This window comes from Nothobranchius furzeri, chromosome 10 (genome assembly GCF_043380555.1).
Source record: "Nothobranchius furzeri strain GRZ-AD chromosome 10, NfurGRZ-RIMD1, whole genome shotgun sequence".
In the NCBI taxonomy this organism is placed as follows: Eukaryota; Metazoa; Chordata; class Actinopteri; order Cyprinodontiformes; family Nothobranchiidae; genus Nothobranchius; species Nothobranchius furzeri.
Window position 1 is genome coordinate 73,023,565 of NC_091750.1, and position 10,546 is coordinate 73,034,110.

The 10,546-nt window shown below is 41.3% G+C and overlaps 1 protein-coding gene across 1 annotated transcript; it reads right to left on the reverse strand.

Moving 5' to 3' along the window:
• Positions 1–8,940: 8,940 nt before the first annotated feature.
• Positions 8,941–10,285, reverse strand: LOC139072137 (uncharacterized). The gene is made up of 7 exons (XM_070555405.1): positions 9,961–10,285; positions 9,714–9,893; positions 9,565–9,642; positions 9,401–9,487; positions 9,269–9,322; positions 9,155–9,196; positions 8,941–9,081 (listed from the first exon to the last, which is right to left on the reverse strand). The coding sequence occupies exons 1-7, from the start codon at positions 10,154–10,156 to the stop codon at positions 8,948–8,950; spliced, it is 771 nt and encodes a 256-aa protein (XP_070411506.1). The 5' UTR covers positions 10,157–10,285; the 3' UTR covers positions 8,941–8,947.
• Positions 10,286–10,546: the final 261 nt, after the last annotated feature.

The window sequence follows — 10,546 nt, forward strand, 5'->3', positions numbered from 1 at the left end:
GAACCGATCTAGCCCGTCACATCAATCTCAATGGCAGGTGGCAAGTGGGACTGTCTGAAATCACTTACGTACACTCGTGGTTTAATTTACCGAACGATCGTGCGTTTGTTGAATGGCGACGAGTGAAAGAACCTAAGAAAATCAACAGAGCTCCGATTACTCCCGGATATTATAAAGCTATCCAAACACTTAGAATGGAATGTGAGACTGCTATGAGAAAGATTGATCCTGATTTCTATCTCATTCACAGATTCCCCGACCCCATTCTCAAATATCAGATCGGTGATGAAATAGAATTTAGATTTTTAGCGCCTCTGGCCTATCTGTTAGGTTTCAACGCGGGTGAGTGGTTGACGCCTGAAGGTACTTCAGGCTTCGATGAACCTATCAAATCGGCGCCTCACCCACCCGATTTAACAGGCGGTCTATATCAATTTTACTGCTACACGGATGTCGTGACCGAGCAGTTGGTCGGGGACGTCTTTGCGCCTTTATTACGTACGGTGAAAGTTGAAGGGACCTTCGGTCACACGGTCACTCATGTGTTTAATCCTGTGGATTACATCAGCGTTTCTACGAATCATATAGAAAGCATTCATATCGAAATAAAATCTGATCAGAATGAGCCGATTCACTTCTTATACGGAAAAACAACGGTGAGGCTTCATTTCAGGCCCGCACATCAGAGAAATACAATAATATAACGCTCGTGAAACAGGGCGAGAGAGTCAGTTACACTCGTACGTCTTGCAGACATGATTTATCACCTGCAGAGAAACGATCCCAACCGTTTTATCAATTATTACGTCACTCAGGCCGGTCATGGTTTACCAGGTTTTAGCGGTGTTCCTTATATGTACGGACGTGGCTTTGGATCGATATTTTCAAGACTGTTTCGATTCATATCACCTTTTGTTAAAAAAGGATTTGCTCTGGCTAAACCGCATCTCAAAAAGGCCGCTACAGGAATCATGTCAGATGTGTTGACGAGAGCCGTCGGTAAAATCAATGACCCTAATGCCCAAGAGGGGTCAGGCCTCATGGTTCTGTCGAGGCGTGTTCGCAAAAGACCCCCCGGCAGGCGTTTAAAGACATCTACATCACGAAGCGACCGACGCATCAAACCTCCAGTTACAAAACGCAAGCAAAAGAGGAAGAAGTCTCGCCAGACGGGCTCTGATATTTTTTAATCATGTCACTGCTCCACAGCAAATCGTCAGAATGTACGCTGAGTGAACTGGATCTCTTCACCGTACCCATGACTCAGTTGTCTATCGAAGATAAGATCTACAGCGAAATTTTACCCATAGCGGCCCTGACGGACGGCGGGCCTGTAGAATTTTTTGTCCCCGGAGATGGAGAAAAATATTTGGATTTAAACGACACTCTTCTATTTTTGCGGGTGAAAATTACAAACGATGACGGCAGCCCGCTAGATGATGGTGCTGCCACCGGTCTGATTAATTACCCGTTAAACACGATTTTCTCACAATGTGACGTGGTTCTCGGCGATCGTCTGATTTCACAGTCCAGCGCCACGCACCCCTACAGAGCGATCATCGAAACCCTGCTGAACTTTTCTGAAGCGAGTTTGAATTCCCAATTCAGCGCGGGATTGTTCTTCAAAGACACCGCAGGCGCGCACGATTCCACCGTTGTAATTAACGGACGCAATTTAGGCCTTAATCAACGAGCGACTTTTACAGAAAACTCCAGAGAAGTGGATCTGATAGGACCCCTGCATTCTGATATATTTTTCTGTGAAAGACTTCTTTTAAATTCCGTCGATCTCAGAATTAAACTGACACGCGCGTGTGATGCGTTTTGTCTGATGGGGGCGCGTGATTCCACCTACAAGCTGAAACTCCTGGGTGCATCGCTTTTTGTGAAGAAAGTTAATATTTCACCCGCCGTACGTTTGGGTCACGAGTCTGCTTTACTAAAAGCAAACGCCATGTACCCGCTCTCACGCGTGACCGTCAAAACTTATTCCATTCCACAAAATTCGAGGATATGTAATCTGGAGAACCTCTTTCTCGGCGCCATTCCTAAATATATCGTTTTAGGATTAGTGGATCACGAAGCTTACACAGGACGTCGAGATCTTTCGCCTTTTAATTTTCGCCACATGAATGTGGAATATCTGGCGTTGTCCAGAGACGGAAAACAGATTCCATCGAAAGCCTTTCAACCTACTTTTTACCAGGGAACATCGGTCAGAGAATTTTATAATCTGTTTACAGCCACTTCAAGACAATTGAAAGATTTGCCTCTATCGATTAATAGGTTGGAATATCAACAGGGGTATACACTCTTTGCCTTTAATCTGAACACAGCGGATGACTCGGAGGCGCTTTCAACCGTTTCCACCGGCAACCTGAGGATGGAGATGCGCTTTGGAGAACCTCTGAGAGCCACGGCTACACTCATTGTGTATGCGTGTTACGACTCCATTCTGGAGATAAACTCAAAGAGAGAGGTATTGGTGGATTATTATTAATGGATAATCACGAATTGGACGGGATATTATCGAACCTGCTGGGAGATTATTTTGGTGGCGTGTACGCGTCTGATCAGCTGTCTACCGTCCCAAAAAACATTCGACTACCGGCCTACTTTGTGGTAAACACTCATCCTGTCCATTTACCCGGTGAACACTGGTTGGCGCTAGCTGTGGAACAAAATGGCCTCGGGACATTTTTTGACTCTTACGGTCTATCGCCTGAATTTAAATATTACCCTGAAAACATCCTGAATTTTCTAACAGAACGTTGTTCACGAATACAATATCAGGATCGTCAGCTACAGAGTTTTGCATCCGACCGTTGTGGCCAGCATTGTGTTTTTTTCCTGTGTCATAAGGCTTGTGGACTTTCTCTGAAACAAATTATGTCTAAATATCATAAAAATGTAGATAAAAATGATGCTATGGTTTATCATTTTGTTAAAAAATTTTCAAATTGCATCAAACGTCATGATGTTTACTACACACAGGTGAATTGTACTCTTGAAATGTTTAAAGAATGTCACGGACTGTGAAATTTGTTTTGAATAAAGTTTTATTGAACAAACAAGAGAGTTAAGGTGTAAAGCTGATCCATTTCTTCAAAGTGGGGACATCGCTCCAGCTTGGTGATAAAATGATATTTCTCCTCGGTTTTTTCTTTTTTTTCTTCAAAACGTCTTCAGAATCCGGAAGTACAACCCCTCCGTTCCTGAGTTGCGTAATCTGACGTTTCGCTAGCGGATTGGACACGATAGATAAGGGTACATTTTTTTCTACTAGAGTTTTTAGGAAAGGAGTCCAACCCGTCGGTTCTGATTGTGTATGTTTTTTTAACGGGTTGCTGATGCTTTTAATCAAGTCAAGGATGTGTGATCCTTTCTGCACATCGCCTTTATATTTAAATTCCCCCGTCGGAGTCCAGTTTAATCGTGTCATTTTCAGCAGGTACTCGGCGTTTTTTCTTCCGCGTACAGGAAGATTCTGTAGCGTTTCATTAATGAGTGTGTCAGCTGCTGTTTCTACAGCTGACGTAGGCTCAGCCGTCACAGTGGGCGGTTCAGTGGGAGGTGCACTTTCGTGTAGACCGGCTCTCATCAACTTCAGATAACGCTGTAACAGCGCATTGTATTTTTTAATTTTCTCATACGGCGTTAATCCCGTCTCCTGCATAATTAATTTCATTTCAGAGTCAAGATTCTCTTCAGCCACGTCCCGTATCGTAGGTTTAACAAGCTGACGTAATTGTTGGGGGGTCACCATAAACATTTTTTGAGAAGCCATCGTTTATTTCCTTATTAAGCCACCTATCAGTTCGCCGATCAGAGGCGCAGCGGCTGCTAAGAGTATGGGTAGAAATCCGCCTTTCTGACCGACTAAAAGCTTCTTTTTTTTAAAAAGGCTAGTTTTGTTATGAGTCAACTGTCTGAGCAATTCTTTGCTTTTAGACAACTTTCGAAATTGTCGCGGCGATAGACGTATATTTCCTTTGATCACGTTTAAAGCTATTTCGCATAAAGCCTTCAGAACGTCATCGGAGCACCCTTTTAAAAACTCCTGACGTTTGCGAGGTTTCATACGTGACAAAGCACGTAGAATCTTGGCGTTGCGTTTTATACGGGCTGACATGGCTCTGTTTTAGACAAATACACCGCGGTGAGTTGATCCGGAAGTAAACCCGTACGGAGACGGAAAGAGTCTGGCGTTTCCGCTTTTAAATCCACAATTAAATAACCGTACGGTTCTGACGTAGCGTCTTGAAAACTCTCCATGAAATATCTTTTTTGGTTAGGATATATTTGATTTGCTAAAACATTAATTTGCAATTTGTCTCGAGGGTTTTTAAACAAAATCAAATAATTGGTGTTTAAGCTGATGGAACGACTATGTTTTCCTTGATGAAAAACATTTTGAGTGATTAAAATGACGCTCATATTTCTGTGATGTCTCAGCTGGGTAAATAATTTTAGCACTCCAGGATGGCTGGACGTTTGAGACATCATGTCATCCAAGATCACCAAGTGGTTTTGACCCGATGGAAATAAATCATCATCCTCGAATGAAAGCGGGAGACCTTGAACGAATCGAATACTTTTATTACAAAGATCATCATACATAGGTTGATAAGATGTAAAAAACCACACAATGTTTTTTGGCATTTCAGTTAAACATTGCATACAATTTTCCAAAATACTTTTTACAAAAAAGGTTTTTCCACAGCCTGACGGACCAGCAATTTGTACACTGAATGGAGACTTTAGTCTAGCGTCAAAATCAGTTTCCATTTTTAATACCCAAATGGTTCTGTACAGCCGTCAGCAAATAACCTCCGCTTATCAAAAATCACACGAAACCTTTTCACAAATGAAACATTCGCGAGAGTGAGACCTTTTTTATCCCTCTTGATGACATCCTGTTGAGTTTGCAAAAATCTTCCCCTTTCTCCAGCCACGTACCCCTCAACCAGCAGCGCTAAGCTGTCAAAATTGATGTGATCAGATGAAATGAATGACTGTGTGATACCCTTAGCCTTTATCACCACCTGCTGGCGGTCCCGGGTTTTGTAAGCATACGTTTTTGGACCGGCTGATGAAAATTCCGTGATGGAATCACCTCCAAGTTCGTCAGTTAGATCCCCCAGCAGCGGTCCTGTTGGTAAAACACACTCATTCTCTTTGACAGAATAAATTATAGAATCTGTATCGTAATAAATGACGCGATTTCCCAGTTTGTTCAACGCATTTAATAATTTCAATCTGGCATAAGTTGTGGTGAATGCAGCTATAAAAATGTTGTTGCTTCTGCCAGGAGTCGTTAGGCATTTTTCTGCCAAACTGTGTTGCACCAGAACAGCTCCTGAAGTGAGAAAACTGAAGAATTTAACATTGTATCTCCCTGAAAACAGAATGTCAAAAAATTCATCAGGTTTTTGAACAAATGTGGTTTGTACAAGATCATCTCTTTGGCCAAACTTTCCCCAGAGTGAATTGAGACATAATTTTGAAATGGCACGCTTAGCAGGATTGTGCTGAATCTTGGACGCATCTAATAGTATTCCCTGACGAAGTTGGTAGTCCTGAATGTATTTTCTTTTCGACTCATCATCAATCAATCCTTCAGGAAAACCAGACGCTTGTTGTTTCTGCTTCAAAAACGTGTTAATGTAACCCGCGAACACATCTTTACTGCTTTTCTCAAAATCCCAGACTTCAATCATTTTCACCAGACTGTAACCTGAATCCAAAGCGTAATTGAGCTCTACACTCACCCAAACGCCCGTCAAAGCACGTTGAGACGCGCTGTGTGAACAAGAATCAGATTGATTATTCATTTCAGCGCATGTGCGACACAGTGTAAAAACGAGTTTACCTTTGGATGTTTTAAAAGGCAGAACAGGGAAAAACAGTTTTCTGGGTGGCAAAACGACAGCTTTAATCAAGCCAAAATAGTGACTCGGATCTCTGAAATTTTTAACATGAATTTTGGGATGGCCTATGGGGTAAGCCTGTGTGGCATTTACATAAGGGTACAGGCTCGTAAAATCCACATAGTGGATTTTTTCACCGCTCTGAGCAGAATGCCTCAGCCGAACCGGACAAGTTCTGCCACCATACAGGGCTTCACGAGGTAAAAGAGGAGCGGGCGGGGGGTCAAATCTTGAGACAAACTGTTTCACGTCCGGATCAGTTTTTACCATCTCCTGCCAATCATGTTCCCAAATGACATTCATTTTTAATCGATGCACAGTTTCCAACGACTGAAGCTTTTCGACGGTTTTGTCATAAATTTCACCAAAAGTGATTTTTCTCAGAGGACATATGGATGACTGTAAGAAACATTTTGGACAGCCGTGGAAAAAACAACCCATATACTCAAACCCTTGTTCGACGCCTGAAATCACAGCATATCCGTCGAGATAAAAATCTCCCACTTTATACTCCCCCAAAGGCGTTAAAGCGTGTTGAATGTCTACATTTTGACTGTGTGAAACCCATTCCAACCACACGATGCTTGAACTTGAAAATGGTTTTTGTTGCGGTCGATAACCGAGCGGACAAGGAATGGCCAATGTGTCTGGTTTTAGGAATTTTGATCTAAACACGCGCATGCAAGCTGAAGCGATCGTGACAGATTTCAGCGGGTCGATACCTGTTTCATTAAAAAACTCCTCTCTGAAAATACCGCATGCTTTACGCAGAATTTCCACATCGTTTCTACAATAAAACACGGCCTCCTTTCTGAAATCAAACAGCTGCTGTTTAGACACATCGGTGTACCATTCTAAAAATATTTTTTTATGCTCCGGAGACATTTGTTCAAACCCATAATGGTTGACATCTGGGTAAGGTCCTTTATAATTCAGATGTTCAAGCGAAGAAAATCTGTGAGGAAAATAACCTTTAGTTTTATCTGTAAAGCCCAAAGCAGCTGGAAGGTTGGCTAATTTCATCATGAGAAAACTTAAGGAATCAATGAATCTCAACCCGAAATCTGGATCGTGAAAACTCAGGATTTTACAGCCTTGCATGAGTATATTTTTGGGAACAATTTTTAATTGACACATAGCGCTCAGAATTATATAAGCATCAAATCCACGCGCATTGTGTGCAACAAATGTATAATTGCTGAATTTAGGACGACGCATCTGCATAATAAAATCTTTAATGCAATCTAAACCAAATTTCTCCCAAACGTCGCCTGAATCGGATTTTGCACAGATTAAAAAAGGTGTATGCACACCGTTCTGATCCGTAAACGTTTCAGTGTCGTAATAAATAACCTTTTCCGTTAAACCGTCATCTTTTTTTTCAAGCTGAATAAAACAGCGATGATCGTCCGTGACCACCGACTGTTTGCAAACGATGCATTTGGTCGCTGAGCAAACGTGCTGTGAACCATTTCCACCCATGGCGATGTAATAAGTTTGTTTACAAATGGTGCATTTTTTAAACATTTCGCAAGGAGAAACTAACCTGTTTGCTTGAGGCCTGAAAACAGGTGTTTTGTGAGTTTGAAAACATATTACATTTTGGCATATTCGATTACAATCAGAACATGTGATGAGAGACGTTTCTGTTCGTTTGCATAAATCGGTATTACACACGCGACAGAACCATTTACAATGATGTCCGTTTATGTTATTATAAGCGGAAAAGCACCATGAACAAAAATATTTGGCTCCTAAGAAACCTTTAATATTTTTTATGCCGTAATAATGTTGATTGAGTAGCAAAATGAACAACGGATTTGTTCGATCGCTAAAATCTGTTTCAAATTTAGAAATGATTCTGTCGGATCTGTAAAAAATGATTATTTTTCTTTGAACAATATTTTCAAATTGAATCACGTCGCTAAATGAAACGGTTGATTGCTCCTGAAGCCCAGCCTGTTGATGAATATTTTTAGCCACATTCAATAATTCTGTATCTCTCGCTGAGGGATTTAACAGGCCGGCTATGCTTAGCGCAAAACACAACGGCTGATTGGCCTCTGGAGGGCAAATGAGATGGTTTCGTTTTTTATTGACTAATTCGTGATCCAGAATGGTTTCGATTTTTCGTTTTCCGCCGCCGGACGGGTTATTTATCACTTGCAGTCTGAAATTAAATTCGTTGTCGGCCTCTAATGCTTCATTTGATTGGACTAACAGATCCAGTAAATACTGAAGCTGATTTAACATATTTGATCCGTCATAATTAAAATTAACGTGGTGCGTCGTGTGTAAAGTATTAATTTCAAACTGGACTCTATCGTTGGGACGCGCGATCTGGCTTCCTCTTTCAGCAAACCTGTTTAATATTTCCATCAGATTAATATAAAACTCGGCTGGGTCGTTGATTGCTTGAAAAGACACTCTCTCTCTAATTTCACGCTGGTTAAAAGCTGCGTTTACGCTCCCTCCGATCTGCCGGTGTTCTATTTGTCTCAATATTTCGTTTATTGCTTCTGATGAAGGCTCATCTGAATTTGCTAGAATTTGATCGATCTCGTTTACGCGCTGCTGGTGTTCTATTTGTCTCAAAATTTCGTTTATTGCTTCTGATGAAGGCGAATCTGAATTTGCTAGAATTTGATCAACCTCGTTTACGTGCTGCTGGTGTTCTATTTGTCTCAATATTTCGTTTATTGCTTCTGATGAAGGCGAATCTGAATTTGCTAGAATTTGATCGACCTCGTTTGAAACGGCTTGGGATGCTAAGATCTCACTATCTGAAGCTAATTCATCTACTTCACTCAGTCCGCTTAAATCAAACCAGTCATTTAACACCAAATTATCGGCCTCATCTGAGGGATTTTGGCTGGCTAAAATTCGATCTAACAAATCTACATTTAATTCACCATCTACTTCAATCAAATCTGAAAGGTCGTCAAACCAATTTTCACTCATGATACAAAAGACATTAATAACCTACTAAAAATGAAGAAAAAATCTGCGTCCTCCTTTTACAGAGCCAGCACTTGTTGGACCACTTCGACCAGGCCTGAGTTGACCTGCAGCAATAAGTAGGCCATTTTCATCCTGTTTAATCTCTGAAGTGGTGAAAGACGGATGTTTTTCTTTTTCTTCAGTCGTTTTTCTGATGAAAAAAATAAATAAAAATAAATAAAATGAACGAGCTTTTAATAAATTATATATAAAATTTAACTTACTCTGTACAGGTGCAGGAGGTGGTGCGTTCTCTTCCTCTTCATCTGAAAGGATAAAAACATCTTTTTTACTTCAAATTTAATATACTATGCGGAGCTTTTTGTGAAACAGCTTACCGGCTGGCTGCTCAGGACCACGTTCAGCGGTTTCAGAGTCGCTGTCGGATTGTTCTGAAAGAATAAAAATAATGAAAAAATATGAACGAATCATCTTTGAAGTAAATAACCACCTTTTTATAAATCTCTTACCCTGTGCAGGAGAAGGGGGAGGAGGAGGAGGAGGAGGAGATGGAGGAGGTGTGGGCGGAGATATTGAAGCGGCAGTCGAATGTTGTTCTGAAAGGATAAAAAAACAACGGTAAATGTGTACGAGTCATCTTTGACTTATTAATCAGTTGTTTTTTTATCGTTACCATCCGTCCGCGCATGAGAAGGGGCTGGAGGTGGTGGGGGCTGAGATATTGGGGGTGCGTAGGCCGTCGGACGTTGCTCTGAAGAATAAAAACGATAAATATGAACGACACATCTCTGACTTATTAATCGCTATTTTGTAATCACTTACCAGCTTCGAGGATCGTCTGCGGCGTGACGGTCCTGTAACGAACAGCTTTCACGCTCGCATTCCCGTGTGATCTGACGGTATGGCTGGGCTGATACGAATGTAAGACGGTTCGGCTGGTGGATGGAGGCGTGGTTGGGTAAAAGTTATCACTTCCGGGGTAAGGTTGAACCCCCTCCTTTTCTGTAAAATGAGATATTTCTCAGTTGAATAAAAGAACGTTACGTATATATTTATAAAATCCACTCACTCAGATTCTCGACCGCGCGATTAATTTTAGACAAATCATCCAGGGGGACCGGTACCGGAGTTTTACAAGTTAATTCCTCAATAGGAATTTCTTCCCACTCGCCGTCCGATATGACAATAGCGTCTGAAAATAAAGATGTTAAACCAGAAAGAGAAAAAAAAAGATTTGCGTCTTGAGTTAAAAACTTACCCGTCATCTTAGCTTGTTACACCTCAAATCACGACTCCGAAAATGCGCTTTTACATTTTATACAGCTGTTTAAAAAAATCATGAATAGAAAACGGTTGCGATTGGTCGAAAAAAAAAATGTTTATAAACAATACAGAGTCATTTGCTTTGTTGTATAGGTAGACAAATGTATGAATGGTTGTTTAGAGTTGTGTGTGTGTGTGTGTGTGTGTGTGTGTGTGTGTGTGTGTGTGTGTGTGTGTGTGTGTGTGTGTGTGTGTGTGTGTGTGTGTGTGTGTGTGTGTGTGTGTGTGTGTGTGTGTGTGCGCTCGTATCCATTGCTTCGTCAAAACTCCCTGGAGCAGAAATAAAAAAACCTTTACGATCCAAAAAATAATACCGGACATTTCTTCCTGAA